The sequence below is a fragment of the Oncorhynchus kisutch genome, linkage group LG17 (genome assembly GCF_002021735.2).
Source record: "Oncorhynchus kisutch isolate 150728-3 linkage group LG17, Okis_V2, whole genome shotgun sequence".
Classification (NCBI taxonomy): Eukaryota; Metazoa; Chordata; class Actinopteri; order Salmoniformes; family Salmonidae; genus Oncorhynchus; species Oncorhynchus kisutch.
Window position 1 is genome coordinate 79,693,090 of NC_034190.2, and position 21,716 is coordinate 79,714,805.

General features: G+C 43.7%; 1 protein-coding gene across 2 annotated transcripts in view; it reads right to left on the bottom strand.

The window, feature by feature from the left end:
- Positions 1-3,339: 3,339 nt before the first annotated feature.
- LOC109876513 (uncharacterized) overlaps positions 3,340-21,716 on the bottom strand; it is a 37,920-nt gene continuing 19,543 nt past the window's right edge. The window contains exons 2-5 of one of the 2 annotated variants that reach the window (XM_031794737.1): positions 9,262-9,421; positions 9,083-9,164; positions 5,332-5,689; positions 3,340-5,072 (exon numbers count right to left, since the gene is read on the bottom strand). In XM_031794737.1, coding sequence (XP_031650597.1) covers positions 3,702-5,072; positions 5,332-5,689; positions 9,083-9,164; positions 9,262-9,421 — 1,971 coding nt within the window. In that variant the 3' untranslated portion in view covers positions 3,340-3,701. Of the gene's footprint in view, positions 5,073-5,331; positions 5,690-9,046; positions 9,165-9,261; positions 9,422-21,716 lie in introns of both variants that reach the window. The other variant, XM_031794736.1, reaches the window with a different exon arrangement.

Sequence of the window (21,716 nt, forward strand, 5' to 3'; positions counted from 1 at the left end):
AGCCCGGCCAAACTGAGCAATCAGGGGAGAAGGGTCTTGGTCAGGGAGTTAACCAAGAACCTGATGGTCAGTCTGACAGAGCTCCAGAGTTCCTCTGTGGAGATGGGAGAACCTTCCAGAAGGACAACCATCTCTGCAGCACTCAACCAATCAGGCCTTTATGGTAGTGGCCAAATGGAAGCCACTCCTCAGTAAAAGCCACATGACAGCCCACTTGGAGTTTGCCAAAATGCACAAAAAATGACTCTAAGACCATGAGAAACAAGATTCTCTGGTCTGATGAAACCAAGATTGAACTCTTTGGCCTGAATGCCAAGCATCACATCTAGAGGAAACCTGGCACCATCCTTACAGTGAAGCGTGGTGGCAGCATCAAGCTGTGGGGATGTTTTTCAGCGGTAGGGACTGGGAGACTAGTCAGGATTGAGAGAGAGATCCTTGATGAAAACCTGCTCCAGAGTGCTCAGGACCTCAGTCTGGGGTGAAGGTTCACCTTCCAACAGGACAAGGACCCTAAGCACACAACCAAGACAACGCAGGAGTGGCTTCGGGACAAGTCTCCGAATGTCCTTGAGTGGCCCGGCCAGAGCCCGGACTTGAACCCGATCAAACATCTCTGGAGACCTGAAAATAGCAGTGCAGCAACCCTCCCCATCGAACCTGACAGAGCTTGAGAGGATCTGCTGAGAATAATGGGAGAAACTCCCCAAATACAGGTGTGCCAAGCTTGTAGCGTCATACCCAAGAAGACTTGAGGCTGTAATCGCTGCCAAAAGTGCTTCAAGAAAGTACAGTGTAAAGGGTCTGAATACTTATGTAAATGTAATATTTCAGTGTTTTATTTTTTAAATAAATTAGCAAAAATGTCTAAACCTGTTTTTGCTTTGTCATTATGGTTTGTGTGTCGATTAATGGAGGGGGGAAATGATTTCATCCATTTTAGAACAAGGCTGTAATGTAACAAAATGTGGAAAATGTCAAGGGGTCTGAATACATTCCAAATGCACTGTATGTGATTAGGTGGGGAGATGGTATTGTGATTGTGTGTGTGTGCCTCTTAATTGCCCCTGAGTTGTTCTGATTCAGGACATGGGACCAGCAGTGGAGGTCACACACACAGGCCAGCGATAATTCATCTCGCCATGCTAGCTTCAGCGATTGGAAATGAACAGCTTCTGTTGCTTCATTGTCTTCAGTGGATCCGTACTGTTAGTGCCAGAACAGTTTCAAACCAAGAGACTCAACTGACTGAGTTGCCGTCGGTCAGTCTTCCTTGTCGAGTCTCTGGGTTTCAAACCTCTCTGACACTAGCATGAACTGGCTTGCACAGAAGTGGCACGAATGATGGTGTTTTAGAGTGGAAAAGACAGTGGACTCAGTGGAGGACATCCCAGTCACTTAGCAGTGAGGTGGTTCGATTGATCTCGGCCGCTTACCTGTGTAGGCATGTTTTGCACCGGCTAAGAGCTGATTGTATTCCTCCCGGGCTTGAGTCAGATGCCCCGCTCTGGCCAACGGTGAAGTCGCTCAAAACAAAGTGACTTAACAAAGTGACTTAATGAGTAAGGTCGTTTTTTTTTTCACATGCAAAACTGATTGCTTTGGAGTGTGACTGTTTGAGGTTGTGGACAGGTAGGTGTCTTTTATACTGATAACAAGTTCAAACAGGTGCCATTAATACAGAGGAGCCTCTTAAAGAAGAAGTTACAGGTCTGTGAGAGACAGAAATCTTGCTTGTTTGTAGGTGACCAAATACTTATTTTCCACAATTTGCAAATCAATTCATTAAAAATCCTACAATGTGATTTTCTGGAGAAAAAAAAAAATCTAATTTCTAAGAGATGTTGCATATGTTTCTGAACGATGCATAGCGCTGCCTTGTTGACAACTTTACAGAGCGGCTCATAACTGTTGAGTTTGAGAAGGGCGCTCCTCCCTCGCGAGCCATAGCGGGCGAACCGTGGCTCAGGTTAATAGATTACCCTGTGTTGGCACTGCTACATCCTACCTGATGAGGACATCACACCCTATTAAGAGCATTCTCCTATTTCCATGTTTTAGTGTGTGTGTGTGTGTGTGTGTCAGAGGTGAGGGATAAGTCAGGCATCTGGTATGTTAGGAGGACATGCAGATGGACTCCAATTACCTGGACAGAAAGGTGACATTAAGTTTTTCCCAACCCCTCACCCCCTACTCTCACCCTGGCCTAGCCCCTTTACTCTCAAACAGCTAACCACTAAGTTTCTAACATGACCTGACGCGTGTATTTGTGTGTGTTACACATGTGGAGGAGTTAAAGGCGGAGCCTCGTACCCTATGGCAGCACCCGGATCTCTGAGCCAAGATGGCCGACTTACTGCAGTTCCTGTTACTACAAAAAGCAAGTAACGCCATCATGTTCATCCCCGCAAGGACTTCTCTCCCGCCAACCCACGGGGGGGGCCACCTCTCACAGGCATTTTAGTGAGGACAATAGGTTAGCAGTTGTCACTAATAGGTACAGTGGATGTTTTTTTGTTTTTTTTATGTTTGCATGAGCTGTATTTAAACAAATTCCACTAAACTCTCACTATGGCAATCACAAGAGTTAGTTATGTCAGCTATAAATCACCCATTTGGAACAGTAGGCTGTGATTCAATGATACATTAACAGGCACCGCATCAATTAAACGCAAAGCAGGACAAGCTAGATAAACTAGTAATATCATCAACCATGTGTAGTTAACTAGTGATTATGTTAAGATTGATTGTTTTTTATAAAATAAGTTTAATGCTAGCTAGCACCTAACCTTGGCTCCTTGCTGCACTCACATAACAGGTAGTCAGCCTGCCACACAGTCTCCTCGTGGAGTGCAATGTAATCGGCCATAATCGCTGTCCAAAAATGCAGATTACTGGTTGTTATGAAAACTTGAAATCGGCCATTCCCGATTCAAATCAGTCGACCTCTAGACTGTTGACCTCACCCCAGGGCCAATCTACTTTTAACGGTTTAAGGTTTATGAAAGTCTAGATTTGAGGTGGGTTGGAAAAATGTTAGAAAATGTAGCAGCAATACTATTCAATTCAATAATAAAACTAAAATAAACATGCTTTAAGCAAGGGGGTGTGCTATTGGTCAAGGAGTGTTCTTATGCGCAACGTGGAGTGCCTGGATACAGCCGTTAGCTGTGGTATAGCAGCCATATAACACAAACCCCAGAGGTGCCTTAGTGCTGTTATAAACTGGTTACCAACGTAATTAGAACAGTAAAAAGTCATTTTTGGTCATACCCGTGGTATACGGTCTGATATACCACGGCTTTCAGCCAGTCAATCAGCATTCAGGGCGCGAACCACCCGGTTTATAATGGAGTTTATTACAATCTTGTCTGCAAATGATAGGAATTACAATCCAAGATAAGCGCTTATCAACGACAAAGTACAGGAGCAACTCATCAATTTCTCTAGAACACAAAATGTTGAACATAAGGAATCAGGCGGTAGGCTTATGGCTCAACGCAACGGTGTCTGAAACCAACGCAATGTAGGCTGTTCTAAAGTAGTGCGCTGTATAGGGAATTAGGGTACAATTTGGGACGCATCGAACCTTATGAACATGTGTCGAATCATAACTATTTTTCTTCAACGTGTAAATTTTTTAAAAGAAAATATAGGGGGGGGGGGGGTGGCGGGGAAGACAAATCCTCAATAACTAACAGTTAATTTAGCATTGGGTCAAAAGCCTCATCTACATTTTGAATCGGCCAACAACTCTCTAAAAGTTCAGAAAGAGCAGTCTCTATTGATGGCACTTGTTCATTCAGGTTTGATTCATCAAGCTCGTCGCAAGCAGTTCCCTCATGCATCTCTTCAATGGTTCTTGGTGTCCCTCTCCCCCTTCTAGTGGACTTCCTTTTGGTACCCCTGTCCTTCTCCCACTGTTCATTCAGGTTGGATCCATCATGCTCTTTAGTCACACTTCCTGTATACATCTCTCTGGTGGTCCCTGGTCTCATTCTCGGCCTGCCTTTTGGTCTGCCTGTAGTCTTCTTGTTGCTACCGCCCTCTTCTGACCCTGGGTTGAAGTCGGAGTCACTGTTGCGCTCACTCACCCCCAACTCCTCAGGGTCAAAAGTCAGGCGTTTCCTCTTCCTCCCTGCCCTCTTCACTCTTTCCTGCCCAGACCCTGCATTAGTCTTTCGACTCTCCTCGATCACTAGCTGTTGTTCAGTCAGAGTGTCTGAGTTTGAGACTGGCTCCTGTTTCTTCTCCTTGGTCCCAGAGGCAGGATGGTAGCGCTGGACGTGGCTTTTCAGACTCACGTTGTGGTTGAAGTACTTGTCACAATGCCGGCACTTGTACGGCCGCTCGCCAGTGTGAAGGCGCATGTGAGACTTGAGGTGGCTCGCCTGGTTGAAGGAGCGCTGGCACTCGGGGCATGTGTAGGGCTTCTCCCCGCTGTGGACTAGCATGTGTCTTTCCAGGTAGCTACTCCTTGTAAACTCCATTTTGCAGATGTCGCAAATGTACCATGTGGGCCCTCTGTGGCTTTGAAGGTGGCTGTCCCGGGCTTTAATGTCGCTGAATCGTATGGGGCAGTCGGGGCATTTGTAGGGGTTTTCTACACACGGGTGACTCTCCTCATGCCTCAGCTTCTCCGGCCTGCTCTGGAATGGCTTGAGGCAGTACTTGCACCCGTGCACGTAGTCTGGCTTGTGGATTCTTTGGTGAATGTTGAGAGAGGTCTCGTTACCAAACCGCTTGCCACAGTCCTGGCAGACAAATGGCTTGGCATGCTCGCAGACGTGAGCCTTGGAGCCTTTGATAAACGTGCCACAATCCGGGCAGAGCGCCCGGGAATCCCATTCGGAATCTGAGGCTAGAAGAGCACTTAACTCAACCTCAGGTTGCCACTCCACATCGGAGCCCTTCTCAGTCTCCTCCTCCTCTTCCTGTTCCTCCTCCAAGGACTGACGTTGACATATCTTCTTCATGGCTTTGTCGTCGTCATGCATACAAAAGGTTGTCTCAAACACCAGGGTCTGAATGTCCTCCAGACCCTTGTTGCAAATATCCCCATCCTCCGCTGTCTACAAGGACAATGAACAATAATGAGCAACTCCTTTAACAATATCTACACTTAACTACTGGTTAGACAGAATCCCAATGCAGAATGGGACATCGGCCAACCTCCTGATTTCACTTAGTTAAAATGAGGTAGCCATATGGCTGACGACAATTGTAGTTATTGGTTAACTTGACAAACACCTCATTAAAAATAGGCTTGTTTTTAATGGCTTGTGTGTATTTGTATTCATGCATTGTATAGTGAAACATGATATAGGCTACCTTCAGGGTCTGAGAATTGAAGGTGCAAGTTGGGCCAGTTGAGGAGTCAGTCAGAGCGTCAGTGGAAGTGCCAGTAGTGGTGCCAGTTGTTATGCCAATCGAAGCATCAGTTGTGCCAGTCGATGCTGCAGCTGCTGAAGAGGACAGGTATCTAGCTGGGAGGTTAAAGGGCTGGCTCATCCATTGGCTCCGGTGGTCACAATGGTTACAGAACTGGTTGATGGTGAGCAGGGTATCTTGGATGAACTTGTCGACGCTACAGGAGCTGCTACAGACCGGACAAGTCTTGAACAACGGAAGGAGGCAGTCTTCGTAGACCACGTACTTCCTGGCCATGTACACCGCAACAGAGTGTAAACTGGAAGAAAATTATGCATTTATAAATAATCACAAACTATCACAGATTAGGATTTGCAAGCAGGCCAGACAGTAAGACAGGTCAAAAGTCGTTATGCATATTTGTATGACAATTTACAGCTGAATAGTTGCTCGTATTACTTAGGCTATGTGCCTAACATTCATTAGCCAATTAATTTACAATAGTTTCCCACTTTAACAAAAATAAAATATACAGTTGAAGACGGTAGTTTACATCCATTTTAGCCAAATACTTTTAAACTCAGTCTTTCACAATTCCTGACATTTAATCCTAGTAAAAATTCCCTTTCTTAGATCAGTTAGGATCACTACTTTATTTAAAAAATGTGAAATGTCAGAATAATAGTAGAGAGAATGATTTATTTCGGCTTTTATTTCTTTCATCACATTCCCAGTGGGTCAGACGTTGACATACACTCAATTAGTATTTGGCGGCATTGCCTTGAAATTGTTTAAATTCAGTCAAACACTTAAGGTAGCCTTCCACAAGCTTCCCACAATAAGTTGGGTGAATTTTGGCCCATTCCTCCTGACAGAGCTGGTGTAACTGAGTCAGGCCTCATGTGGCTGGAGTGTGTCAGCAGTTCCTGCAAGAGGAAGGCATTGATGCTATGGACTGGCCCGCACGTTCCCCAGACCTGAATCCAATTGAGCACATCTGGGACATCATGTCTCACTCCATCCACCAACACCACGTTGCACCACAGACTGTCCAGGAGTTGGCGGATGCTTTAGTCCAGGTCTGGGAGGAGATCCCTCAGGAGACCATCCGCCACCTCATCAGCAGCATGCCCAGGCGTTGTAGGGAGGTCATACAGGCACGTGGAGGCCACACACACTACTGAGCCTCATTTTGACTTGTTTTAAGGACATTACATCAAATTTGGATCAGCCTGTAGTGTGGTTTTCCACTTTCATTTTGAGTGTGACTTCAAATCCAGACCTCCATGTGTTGATCAATTTGATTTCCATTGATCATTTGTGTGATTTTGTTGTCAGCACATTCAACTATGTAAAGAAAAAAAGTATTTAATAAGAATATTTCATTCATTCAGATCTAGGATGTGTTATTTTAGTGTTCCCTTTATTTTTTTGAGCAGTGTATTTTTAAACCTGCATATTTAGTTAATATTGCCTGCTAACATGAATTTCTTATAACTAGGGAAATTGTGTCACTTCTCCTGCGTTCCGTGCAGCAGTTTGGGCCGCCTGGCTCGTTGCGAACTGTGCGAAGAATTTTACGCAATCATGACATTGAAGGTTGTGCAATGTAACAGCATTATTTAGACTTAGGGATGCCACCTGTTAGATAAAATACAGAACGGTTCCGTATTTCACTGAAAGAAAACACGTTTTGTTTTCGAAATGATAGCTTCCGGAATTGACCATATTAACGACCAAAGGCTCGTATTTGCGTGTTATTATGTTATAATTAAGTCTATGATTTGATAGAGCAGTCTGACTGAGCGATGGTAGGCAGCAGCAGGCTCGTAAGCAGTCATTCAAACAGCACTTTCGTGCGTTTGCCAGCAGTTCTTCCCTGTGCATCAAGCATTGCACTGTTTATGACTTCAAGCCTATCAACTCCCGAGATTAGGCTGGTGTAACCGATGTGAAATGGCTAGCTAGTTAGCAGGGTGCGCGCTAATAGCGTTTCAATCAGTGACGTCACTCGCTCTGAGATCTTGAAGTCGTTGTTCCCCTTTCTCTGCGAGGGCCGCGGCTTTTGTGGAGCGATGGGTAACGATGCTTCGAGGGTGGCTGTTGTCGAGGTGTTCCTGGTTCGAGCCCAGGTAGGGGCGAGGAGAGGGATAGAGGCTATACTGTTACACTGGCAATACTAAAGTGCCTATAAGAACATCCAATAGTCAAAGGTTAATGAAATACAAATAGCCCTATAATTCCTATAATAACTACAACCTAAAACTTCTTACCTGGGAATATTGAAGACTCATGTTAAAAGGAACCACCAGCTTTCTTGAACATGTTTCATTATTTGAGGCTAAATTGATTTTATTGATGTATTATATTAAGTTAAAATAAGTGTTAATTCAGTATTGTTGTAATTGTCATTATTACAAATAAAATAAAATAAAATATATATTTATTTATTTTTTAACGGCCAATTAATCAGTATCGGCTTTTTTTGGTCCTCCAATAATCGGTATCGGCGTTGAAAAATCATAAATCGGTCAACCTCTACTCCAATATCTTGACTTTGTTGTCCTCAAGCCATTTTGCCACAACTTTGGAAGTATGCTTGGGGTTATTGTCCATTTGGAAGACCCATATGCGACTAAGCCTCAACTTCCATGCTGCTTCAATATATCCACATAATTTTCCTATGCCATCTATTTTGTGAAGTGCACCAGTCCCTCCTGCAGCAAAGCACCCCCACAACATGATGCTGCCACCCCCGTGCTTCATGGTTGGGATGGTGTTCTTTGGCTTGCAAGCCTCCCCGTTTTCCTCCAAACATAATGATGGTCATTATGGCCAAACAGTTATATTTTTGTATCATCAAACCAAAGGACATTTCTAAAAAAAAAAGTATGATCCTTGTCCCCATGTGCAGTTGCAAACTAATCTGGATTTTTTTTTTATGGCGGTTTTGGAGGAGTGGCTTCTCCCTTGCTGAGCGGTCTTTAAGGTTATGTCGATATAGGACTTGTTTTACTGTGGCAAAAGATCATTTTGTACCCGTTTCCTCCAGCATCTTCACAAGGTCCTTTGCTGTTGTTCTGGGATTGATTTGCACTTTTCACACCAAAGAACGTTCATCTCTAGAAGACAGAACATGTCTCCTTCCTGAGCGGCATGTCGGCTGCGTGGTCCCATGGTGTTTATACTTGTGAGCTATTGTTTGTACAGATGAACGTGGTACCTTCAGGCATTTGGAAATTGCCCCCAAGGATGAAACAGACTTGTGGAGGTCTACAATCTTTTTTCTGAGATCTTGGCTTATTTATTTTGATTTTCCCATGATGTCAAGCAAAGAGGCACTGAGTTTGAAGGTAGGCCTTGAAATACATCCACAGGTACACCTGCAATTGACTCAAATGATGTCAGTTAGCCTATCAGAAGCTTCTAAAGCCATGACATCATTTTCTGGAATTTTCCAAGCTGTTTAAAGGCACAGTCAACTTAGTGTATGTACACGTTTGACCCACTGGACTTGTGATACAGTGAATAAGTGAAATAATCTGTCTGTAAACAATTGTTGGAAAAATGACTTGTGTCATGCACAAAGTAGATGTCCTAACAGACTTGCCAAAACTATAGTTTGTTAACAAGAAATTTGTGGAGTGTTTGAAAAATGAGTTTTAATGACTCCAACCTAAGTGGATGTAAACTTGACTTCAACTGTATATACCGGTTCACTTCCTTCCGTGGCACGTCCTCCGTAAAGGAAGTATTGACTCCGACATTCTTCCGCATTGGCCAGACTTGGACGGCTGTAAAATCAGACACAATACAGGAGCATGTAAACACCAATTCATTCCAGCTGAAAAGGAGGAAACTACAAAAAAAGATACGAGCCATATCACTCACCTTTGTTTTTCTTTTCTTCTCTGTAATAATAAGCCTGTGTTGAGACGTTGTGTTTTACCACAGCGCATCTTGGAGGTGATGGTACTGTAATGTTGCATGTTGTCATTTCATACTGACGTCCCTCATATTTTGTAGTCAGGCCCAACGTCACGTTTTCCACCTAAACAAGACAACATCTTATCAACTATAACTACAGGGGATTTTGCACTATTTGGCTAAATATTTTCTCTACCCTTCGCTGGTATTGAGAATGGACGCTCTCCCACACAACGCCATACACGTGGTCTGTGCTTGTGAGGCAGGTTGGACATACTGTCAAATTCTGGAAAACGACGTTGGAGGCAGCTTATGGTAGAGAAAATAACAAATTCTCTGGCAACAGCTCTGGTGGACATTCCTGCAGTCAGCATGCCAATTGTATCCTTCCTCAAAACTTGAGACATCTGTGGCATTGTGTTATGTGACACAACTGCACATTTTAGAGTGGCTTTTTATTGTCCCCAGCACAAGGTGCACCTGTGTAATGATCCTGCTGTTAAATCATCTTCTTCATATGCCACATCTGTCAGGTGGATGGATTATCATTGCAAATGAGATATGCTCACTAACAGGGATGTAAACTAATTTGTGCACACAATTTGAGAGAACATTTTTTTGGGGATCTTTTATTTCAACTCATGAAACATGGGACCATATTTTTTTTCACCTTTATTTAACCAGGTAGGCTAGTTGAGAACAAGTTCTCATTTGCAACTGCGACCTGGCCAAGATAAAGCAAAGCAGTGTGACGCAGACAACAGAGTTACACATGGAGTAAACGATAAACAAGCCAATAACACAAACAAGTCAATGACACAGTAGAGAAAAGAAAGTCTATATACAGTGTGTGCAAAAGGCATGAGGTCAGCAATAAATAGGCCATAGGAGCAAATAATTACAATTTAGAAGATTAACACTGGAGTGATAAATGAGCAGATGATGATGTGCAAGTAGAAATACTGGTGTGCAAAAAAGCAGAAAAGTAAATAAAATAAAAACAGTATGGGGATGAGGTAGGTAGATTGGGTGGGCTATTAACAGATGGACTATGTACAGCTGCAGTGATCGGTTAGCTGCTCAGATAGTTGATGTTTAAAGTTGGTGAGGGAAATAAAAGTCCAACTTCAGCGATTTTTGCAATTCGTTCCAGTCACTGGCAGCAGAGAACTGGAAGGAAAGGTGGCCAAATGAGGTGTTGGCTTTGGGGATGATCAGTGAGATATACCTGCTGGAACATGTGCTAAGGGTGGGTGTTGTTATCGTGACCAGTGAACTGAGATAAGGCGGAGCTTTACCTAGCATAGACTTGTAGAGGACCTGGAGCCAGTGGGTCTGGCGACAAATATGTAGCGAGGGCCAGCCGACTAGAGCATACAGGTCGCAGTGGTGGGTGGTATAAGGTGATTTGGTAACAAAATGGATGGCACTGTGATCGACTACATCTAATTTGCTGAGTAGAGTGTTGGAAGCTATTTTGTAGATGACGTCGCCGAAGTCGAGGATTGGTAGGATAGTCAGTTTTACTAGGGTAAGTTTGGCAGCGTGAGTGAAGGAGGCTTTGTTGTGAAATAGAAAGCCGATTCTAGATTTGATTTTGGATTGGAGATGTTTGATATTTTACCTTTATTTAACCAGGCAAGTCAGTTAAGAACAAATTCTTATTTTCAATGACGGCCTAGGAACAGTGGGTTAACTGCCTGTTCAGGGGCAGAACGACAAATTTGTACCTTGTCAGCTCGGGGGTTTGAACTTGCAACCTTCCGGTTACTAGTCCACCGCTCTAACCACTAGGCTACCCTGCCTATGAGTCTGGAAGGAGAGTTTACAGTCTAGCCAGACACCTAGGTATTTATAGTTGTCCACATATTCTAGGTCGGAACCGTCGGGCGGGCGGGTAGCGAACGGTTGAAAAGCATGCATTTGGTTTTACTAGCGTTTAAGAGCAGTTGGAGGCCACGGAAGGAGTGTTGTATGGCATTGAAGCTCGTTTGGAGGTTAGTTAGCACAGTGTCCAAGGAAGGGCCAGAAGTATACAGAATGGTGTTGTCTACGTAGAGGTGGATCAGAGCGACATCATTGATGTATACAGAGAAAAGAGTCGGCCCGATAATTGAACCCTGTGGTACCCCATAGACACTGCCAGAGGTCCGGACAACATGCCCTCCGATTTGACACACTGAACTCTGTCTGCAAAGTAGTTGGTGAACCAGGCGAGGCAGTCGTCAGTCGTCTGCCGATAAGAATACGGTGATTGACAGCCGAAAGCCTTGGCCAGGTCGATGAAGACGGCTGCACAGTACTGTCTTTTATCGATGGCGGTTATGATATCGTTTAGTACCTTGAGCGTGGCTGTGGTGCACCCGTGACTGGCTCGGAAGCCGGATTGCACAGCGGAGAAGGTACGGTGGGATTCGAAATGGTCAGTGATCTGTTTATTAACCTGGCTTTCTAAGACTTTACATAGGAAGGGCAGGATGGATATAGGCCTGTAACAGTGTGTCTAGGGTGTCACCCCCTTTGAAGAGGGGGATGACCACGGCAGCTTTCCAATCTTTAGGGATCTCGGACGATAGGAATGAGAGGTTGAACAGGCTGGTAATAGGGGTTGCGACAATGGCAGCGGATAGTTTTAGAAAGAGAGGGTCCAGATTGTCTAGCCCAGCTGATTTGTACTGGTCCAGGTTTTGCAGCTCTTTCATAACATCTGCTGTCTTGTTATGGGTGAAGGAGAAGCTGGGGAGGCAACGGGGCATGCTTATCTAAGATGGTGAGGAAATTACTTTTAAAAGATTGACCAGGCTGACCAGGCATCCCGACTGACGGGATGAGGTCAATATCCTTCCAGGATACCCGGGCAAGGTCGATTAGAAAAGCCTGCTCGCAGAAGTGTTTTAGGGAGTGTTTGACAGTGGAGAAGTGGTCGTTTGACCGCGGACCCATAGCTGATATAGGAAATGAGGTAGTGATCGCTGAGATCCTGATTGAAAACAGCGAAGGTGTATTTGGAGGGCAAGTTGGTCAGGATAATGTCTATGAGGGTGCCCATGTTTACAGATTTAGGGTTGTACCTGGTGGGTTCCTTAATGATTAGAGAGAATAGAGTAGATGTCACGGGTCAAAATTTTGATTGATGACCCTATGTGAACTCTATGTGAACCCTATGTAGTGATGACGTGTGCATGTCTTCTGGTCAGGCAAGCCTGGTTAGGTGGGGGCTATGGGGTGAGTAAGGGTCCATTTGACAGGCCGTTAATGATTGATGACCCAAGCCTGATAGACAAGCCTGGTTAGGTGGGGGCTATGGGGTGAGTAAGGGTCCCTTTGACAGGCCGTTAATGATTGATGACCCAAGCCTGATTTATGACCCTATGTAATGATTTATGACCCTATGTCATGTAGAAGGGTGCATGCCCGGGGTTGAGTAAGTGACCATGTGTCAGGTCAACCTGTTACTGTTTCTCACGGTTTGGGTTGGTTAAGGCCCCTTATAAAGCCGCTGAACAATACCTGTTTAAGAGTGCACAAGATCTTAAGAATAACCATGGAATTTGGGATCGGTACCAAAGCAGTGATGACTGTAACAACTGAAACAGGCCTTCGGGTTGCCCATAGATCAAGGGCAAAGTATCAACCAGCAATATATGATGCGCCAAAAAAACGTTTTTTAAATGTGTATAGAACCCAAATACCGCCAACAAATGCTCTGACAGATCAAGTGTTGATGTCTAATGGCCAGCAGTGGGGGTATCGGTTTGATTACCTGGCCTGTAGAGTGACCCTCTATACGGTAGATGAAGGAGAAGAATATACAGACCAGACTGTAGGCTTGGAATATGGTGTTGAAGACTGGTCGGTTTTTCGCAAGGTTGTGTGTCCTGAACTGAGCCTTATCACCAAGGGGTATAGTGTGTTCACGGGCCACGAGACCCGTTGGGAAGGTACCCCGGACTCCTCAGGACAAATATTTCACAGGGTGAAAATACAAAGAAAGAATGGCCGACCGTGCGGCAGCGTGGAGTTCTATATCGGCACCGAGGCAATCCGAAACCACAAACTTAGGGGTGGTGGCCTGACTGGGGATACCCGACTGCGTCTGCTTATTCCTTTTAACAGTTGGGATGTACTGGAATTGAAAATGTTGCAACCGTTGGATGCTCTCTTTGTACAGAGCCAACAGCGTCAGAGCCTTGTTCATTTAAAGAAGTGCATAATATATACGAATCGTAAAGATTACGATGCAAAAGAGCCTCAAGAAGATACAGCGTCAGAAGAAAACTAAGTAAGCGGATGCTTTAACCCCGCCCCCCCAGATACCCAAGGGCCTTGTTCTACAATAAAAAGAAAAAAAGCAGACAGTTCTTCATTTCAGCATACACCATGGATCTCCAGACCATCTACGAGGAAGCCACTACGTCATGGGGGCCCGACACTAAAGACTCTATGCCACGAAGCCCTACACTCTACGCACCCCTGGCAAGACCCGTGACACCCCCGACATTTACCCAGCCTGAGGATGTGTTTGATGGGGTGGCCAGTACTGTTTTTGTGGATACAATCAAGGCCTCTGTAGCTACACTTTTAAACGTGGTGATTGGCGAATATATACGAGAAAAATGCATCGGCTGTGAGATCAATCATCCCAGCCAGCGTCGTCATCCTTGCCTCTACGACCCTCCTAGATACTACTTTTTCAATCATTTTGAGGAGCTGGTGAAAAGACTGTGGTCCTGCCGTTTTATACCAGCGCTGGTCATCGCCCTGGAGTCTATGGGTATTGCGCCGTCTATCCCTAGAGTTTACGGGGTAACCGAAGCCTTCCTACATGAACTGAAGGAGGCCCTCTTCATCCATGAGAAACTCAAAGAAATCCGACACACCCTGGTGGACGACAACAAATACAGGGAAGCTGTGATGGCTGATGTGATGCTTTTCTGGCTCAATAAATCCCAAGAGACCGAGTGACATTTTGTTTATTTAGAGCTATGGGTAACTATGTGTCTACGATGTTTGAGCGAATAAATACATTTTTTCTTTTGAGAGACCTTACAAATGTTATGCATCAGATTATTGAAAATAAAGTGAACAATGTAAAGTTCTACACAACCCACAATACAGGGGTTATTGTAGAGCGTGTGTTAAAAATGGAGCAAATCATGAAACATGTCCGACATACGGGCGAGAGTTTACAATGGTCACATATGGTATCAAGGCTTGTTGAGGATTCTGAAGAACTAGAAATAACTTTGGCTAAGATTTTACATTATTTGTTTGAACCACCCTTTAATGTGAATGTGTATCATATTTGTTGTTTATATACTTATATATCAGACGTGTGTGTTTTAAAAATTCAGCGAAACAAACCTGTAAATCTAAACAATATATACAGGGTGTTGCATGCTGTGATTGTTGAGAAAACGGGGACTTGTATCTTGCAACAAATCCTGAATTGTCTGTATACGTAATAATTGTTGCATTCTTAAAATAAAAATTCACAAACTGAAATGTTGTCGTTATATGAAAGTGGCTCATTACAGTTATTGTACCTCAGAGAGGCAAGAAGGATGGCTGAGCAGCTGTTGAAAAACATATATTATAATCCCTCTAACCCCGGGTCTTATGGGGGTAAAGAGCGTTTACAGAGAGCTATAGTCGAAGAAACAGGTAGTCTGTTAAGCGATGCTAAAGTGAATGAATGGTTATCAGAGCAAGATGCCTACACTCTACATAAACCTGTAAGAAAACATTTTCCAAGAAATAGAGTTTTTTCTACGCATCCATTATCCCAATTTCAGGCGGATCTATGTGACATGCAGTCCCTTGCCGATAAAAATGATGGAAATCGCTACATGCTAACGGTTATAGATATTTTCTCTAAATTAGCCTATGTAAGGGTGTTAAAAAATAAGAGCGGGGCAGAGGTGACCAGGGCCTTTGAATCGATCTTGAAGGCAGGAGGCGCCCCCAAGAAAGTGCAGACGGATGGCGGAAAAGAATTTTTTAATCAAACATTTCAGAAGCTAATGAATAAGTATAATATAGTACATTTTGCTACAGGCTCTGATTTGAAAGCTTCGGTTGTGGAACGCTTTAATAGGACTTTGAAAGAGCGGATGTGGCGCTATTTTACAGCTCACAACACCAACCGATATAAAGACATAGTTCAGGATTTAGTAAACGGTTACAACCACAGCTACCATAAGACTATACGTATGAAGCCCTCGGAGGTCTCTTCGGAAAACTCTTTTCAAGTCTTTAAAAATATGTATGGTTTGTTCCCACTTCGCCGTAAGAAAAAAATGACTTTTAAATTCCTAGTGGGTGACTTGGTGCGTATATCAAAGTTGAGGGGTGTTTTCGACAAAAAATACGAACAAGGCTTTAGCTCGGAGTTGTTTACCGTTACCGAATGTCTGCCACGCATTCCGCCGGTCTACAAATTAAAAGATTATGACGGGGATCTTATAGAGGGATCTTTTTATGAGAAGGAATTACAGAAGGTCCAGTTGGGTAAAGACAAAGTCTTTCACGTGGAGGAGATTCTAGATCAGAAGAGAGAAAAGGGTAAAAAATGGTTGCTGGTCCGCTGGAAAAACTGGCCTCAAAAGTTCAACAGTTGGGTATTGGAGCAGGATGTGGTGGAGGCAACGGGGGTTAATTTAAACCCCTAGTCATGATAACTAGCGCATCATTCGCGTGTACACAGTTGGGCATCATGGAACACAGCGGCTTCTACCTGACTCTCCCCAGTAATGCGTCGGCACAGATATATCGTAATAATCAGAGTTCGAAGTATACAACCAATTTTCCAAAGCCTATAGAGTTATCAGAGGCTTGGGAAGTAGGTCTCAGCGAGATTACATACCCCCATAGTTGGTATAATATCAAAGCTAAGGACCGTGATTTTTATTGCAAAAGGTTCTCGGAACCTGCGAAACTTATTAAGCTTAAAAAAGGTTTCTATAGAACCGTCGACAGGATCGTCTCAGAGTTGAATGAACACCTAACCCTGAACAAGATGGAAATATTCCTATTCTACAATCCAATCCATAAAAGGATACAAATCTCAGGGCCTGCTAACGGAGGTATAAAGACCAGCGGTAATTTATCCTACATGTTGGGGATGGGTCCCAATAAATGGACGTATGTGAACGATAAATTATTCCCATTCCCTGCGGATATACATGCAGGCTTTTACAACATATTTGTCTATACCGACATCATAACCTATCAAAGGGTCGGAGACAGCTGTGTGCCCCTCCTGCGAACAGTTCATATAGACGGCAAGGATGGGGACATCGTCACTGTCAATTATGACAAGCCGCACTACGTACATGTCAGCAAGAACTATATTGAAAACATTCTGGTTGAGCTTAAAACGGATCAGAACGAAAACATTGAATTTACTTATGGTAAAACGATTGTAAAACTCCACTTTAGACCCACCAAAACCTCTCTACATATATAATAGCTGTATTATATTTATAAACATAATACAAATAAAAGGGTTATGGAGCTCCATCAGCTCGACCCTAACCGTTATGTTTCATACTATGTGGATCAAGTGGGTAATGGACTACCAGGATATCATGGAGCGCCGACAATGTATGGTTCGGGGATAGGAGGTATATTCCGTAACCTCTTCAGGATGGTTTTACCGTTTATGAAGAGAGGCTTCAGCATAGCCAAACCACATTTAAAATCAGCGGCTAAAAATATAGTAAGTGAGGTTGTAGCCAATGCTATGACCCGAAGGGCGTCACCAGAGGTGGAGCATCAAGAAGGCTCGGGGCTTATGATATTGTCTCGAAGGCCAAAAAAGAGACCTCCTGGTTTAAGGCGTAGACCTGCACCTAAAAAGCGTCGGTTAACTGTTAAAAGAACCTCAGTAAGTCAAAGACGGGGTAAAGTGAGGAGGTCTGTACCAAAACAGGCTAAAAGAATACTAGGAAGTATTTTCTAAAAGAATAAGTGACATGGCTCTTTTACATCGAATGTCCTCTGAAGCTATAAAGACAGAACTTGATCTTTTCACGGCACCGTTAACGCAGCATTCAATAGATAGATCCAGTTATGTGGAGATAGCCCCTCTCTCTGCTATTACCGATAACGGGCCTATCGAATTTTTCATACCAGGCCATGGTGACAACTATCTGGACCTCAACAACACCTTGGTGCATTTACGTCTAAAAGTGACCAAAAGAGATGGGTCTAATATTGCAGACGATGCCAAAGTGAGTCTCATTAATTACCCCTTGGCCACCATTTTCTCCCAAGTTGATGTGACTTTGGGTGAACGCCTAATCAGTCAAAGCAGCGCTACATACCCTTATAGAGCCATCATGGAGTGTTTACTAAACTACTCCGAAGACACTCTCAAAACCCAATTTAGCGCCGGGCTGTTTAGCAAGGATACTGCAGGAGCCTCTATGGAATCGACAGACCCTTCCACCGGTGCAAACAAAGGACTAGCGGCACGAGCTCGCTACTGCGCCGAATCTCGAGAGTTTCATTTGCTAGGCCCTATACACTCTGACATTTTCTTTCAAGAACGGTTACTCTTAAATTCGGTTGATTTAAGATTAAAATTAACCAGGGCCAAGGATGATTTTTGCCTGATGTCTCCCCAAGACGGGGATTTTAGTTTGAAAGTGTTGGGGGCAACCCTTTTTATTAAAAAAGTATCTGTATCTCCGGCCGTGCGCCTGGGTCACTCACATGCTTTGATGAAAGGAAATGCCCTTTACCCTCTCCAAAGAATTACCATGAAAACCTTTAGCATACCTGTGGGCAGTAGAATCTGCAGTCAAGAAAACCTATTTCTAGGCCCTTTACCTAGATATGTGGTTATAGGTCTGGTTGATCACGCCTCTAATACGGGCAGTTTAGATAAAAACCCCTTTAATTTTCAGCACTTCAATGCAGAGTATGTAGCGCTCTGTCAGGACGGACGTCAGGTTCCGGCGAAGGCTTTCCAACCACAATTTAATAACAACATATCTGTGCGAGAATTTTACAATCTATTCCTGGCTACAGGGCGACATCTAAAAGATCTCTCTTTACCTATTGACAGAAATGATTTTGCAGAGGGTTACACATTGTATGCTTTCAATTTATCACCTGATGATGACACCTCAGGAAATCTGTCTGTGGTGTCCCAAGGTAACCTCAGGCTGGAAATGCGTTTCCGTACACCTTTAGCCTGTACAGTTAGCATGATTGTTTACGCATGCTCTGATTCAATCTTGGAAGTGAATGCCCGAAGACAGGTCTTAGTGGATTATTATTAAGGACCTTTGAACAAAGACATGAATACCCAAGAGTTGGACGGGCTCATGAGCCGCTTGATTGGAAAACAATTTTGTGGAGTGTTGGCTTGTGATGAATTACCTATGGAGATATGGTCTGAGAGGCCTGCAATGTTTATTGTCAATACCCATCCTAAACACATGCCTGGTGAACATTGGCTAGCTATGACATTAGAACAGGAAGGTGGACGAAAAATCTCAACTTTTTTTGATTCCTATGGCTTTCCCCCCGGTTTTTCACATTTCCCTAAATCTATTAAAGATTTTTTGACCCTAAACGGTACAAAGATCTACTACAACATCAAACAAGTGCAAGATAACCTTTCCACTACATGCGGTCACCACTGTGTATTTTACCTGTGCCAAAGAGCCCGGGGAGTTTCTTTTGAAGATGTTATGTCTCTTTATAAGGATGATTTAAGAAGTAATGATAACCTTGTATCTTGTTTTGTTAGAAAATATCAAAAGTGTTCAAATGTGTGTCCTTTAAGAACGCGTAATCAAGGCGTATGCTCACGTCATATGTTTCAAGAATGCCACAAATGTTAACTTGCTTATTTTTCAAATAAAAAATTTATTGAATTTAATCATAGTCATTCAAAAGTCATTTTCAAAAGTCTAACCACGCCGAGAGATCGGGTTTAGGAAAAGGTCCTGAGACGTTCATGGGAGTAAATGAGTTAGCATCATCGCTTTCATATGGGGCCGGTGTCGTTGGGGCATCTTTAGGGGTGCTGTATCTCGTTGAAGGCTTTTGTTTTAAAGCTTGAATCTGTTGACGAAGCTTATGGTTGGGTACACCGGAGAGGGGGATGTTGAGGATTGCCAGGGCCTTAAGAAACTGACGCCAGCCGGGAGGCCTTCGGTCATCAGCAACCTTGTGGGCAGCCGTGGTACTTTTAAGCAAGTCCTGCATATGGGACCCCCTAACCACAGAGCCCTGAAGGATAAACTCTCCAGAGTCGTTCCAAGCAGCTATCCCCTTTGAGTCTTTTATCTTGTTCATAATGTATTTAACATTCTTCCTGTTACGTAAAGGCACATGTGTCAGTAGGTCATGCATAACTTTATCTTCAAATGGCATTTGAGCTTCACCCGACATATTATCGCCACTAGGTAAGATCGACGGTACAGGCCTTACAGGGGCATGGCTATCGTTAGGTTCGACATCTGTTAAAGGGTCCGGTAGGGAAAGGGTTAAATGGTTAGTCTCTCTCTCCCCTTGCTTTACCCGAGTCAAATACCTTTGCATTAGGTTTGTGTATTTTTGAATCTTATCATAGGGGTTCAATCCTTTTCGGTTCAAAACATCCTTCATGGCCGTATCCAAATCATTTTCCGCTGTTTGTCTGATATCTTCAGGACCCTGCATTTGTTTTTTAAGTCTATCCAACTCTTGTTGAGGCACCAAGTACATTTTAGTGGCCATCACACCCACGTGTTCAACCACCACGTCTGGCCGCAATAAGGCTGGTGATGAAGGGCACGGCTATACTGAGTAAAGGTAGAAGAAAACCCCCAGACTGTTGTATACTATGTCTTTTCTTTTGAAGACTGGCCCTTTTATTGGCAAAGAGTTTGATCGCTGTCTTTTGTCTCCTTAATTTTTTCAATTGGTTCAGGGTGAGTGGAATGCGTCCTTTGAGAAGATTCAAAGCAATCTCACATAGGGCTAATATGAGATCTGAAGAACAGCGACCCAAGATGGCCTTCCGTTCTTTAGCTGTAGAACCTACTAGCCTTCTCAAGAGGGGGAGGTTTCTTTTTAAACGCAGAGACATAGCGTTTACTTTTTAGGAAGGTATGCAGCAGGCCTCTCCCCCGGAAACAGCCCTGTACGTAGCCTAAGGTGTTCTGGAGTATTTGCTTTTAAATCCACGATTAAATAAGAAAATGGCTCTTTGGTAGCGTCCTCATAGCTCTCCATAAAGTATGATTTCCGTCCAGGGTACATCTGCTGAGCTAGAGTGCTAATTTGCAGTTTATCTCTAGGATTTTTAAACAATACCATGTAGTTGGCATTCAAGCTAATGGTCCGACTATTTTTACCTTGGTGAAACACATTCTGGACCAAGTAAAGCACGGACAGGTTTCTATGATGAGTATATTGGGTAAAAGCTCGTGCAATTTCAGGGTGTTCGCTACCAGCAAATAGCATATCGTCCAAAACCAGCAGATTATTTACATGTGGGGGGAGAAGTTCATCATCAGACAGAGAATCGGGTATTCCTTCAACAAACTTGATTTTTATTGTCTTCAATAATTCATCATACAGAGGTTGGTAACATGAATAACACCATACAATATTGTCAGGCTTTTGAGATAACACATGTTCAGAATTCTCTAAAATACTTTTTACAAAAAAAGTTTTGCCACTGTTTGAAGGGCCGGCAATTAATGCTGAAAAAGGCAATTGTAGCCGGGGGTCAAAACCCTCGACAGCAGTCATAATATCTTAAGCTTTAAGACACACTGGGGCTTGTAGCATAAGTCAGTAGCCAAAGGGCAATGTGGTACCGTCAGGCAATAGCTGTCTCTTGTCATAGACTACCCTGAATCTTTTAGTGAGTGGTGCGTTTCTTAGATGGAACCCCTTTTTATCCCTCACTATTTTGTTGTAGGAGCTCAAAATCTCCAAGTCACTATTCTTGTCCTTTACGAACCCCTCGACCAAGCGCGTGATTGATTCCAAGTTTACACGCGGTGCATTTTCATAGTTTTGAGTCACGCCTTTGGCTTTCAACACCACGTGATTGGCTTTAGTCCTAAAAGCATAGCTTTTTGGACCACATGAGGACCATTCTGTAATATGGTCACCCTCTTCGAGTTCACTCGTTAAACCCCCAAGATAGTTGCTAAGTGGGGGGGTCCAATCCCCGGTTTGCTTACATAGACCACAGAGTCTGTGTCGTGGTAAAGAACCCGCCTCTGAAGCTGTTCCATGAGGGTGTACAGTTCAAGGCGGCCATAGGCTGTGGTAAATGCTGCAAGAAACACATTTACATTACCCGGGGGTAGAACCCACTTTTGGTGGCGCCTCCATTGCACCAAGGCAATGTCTTGACTCAAGAAGGAAAAATGTGAAATTTCGTATTGGTCCGAAAAACAAAT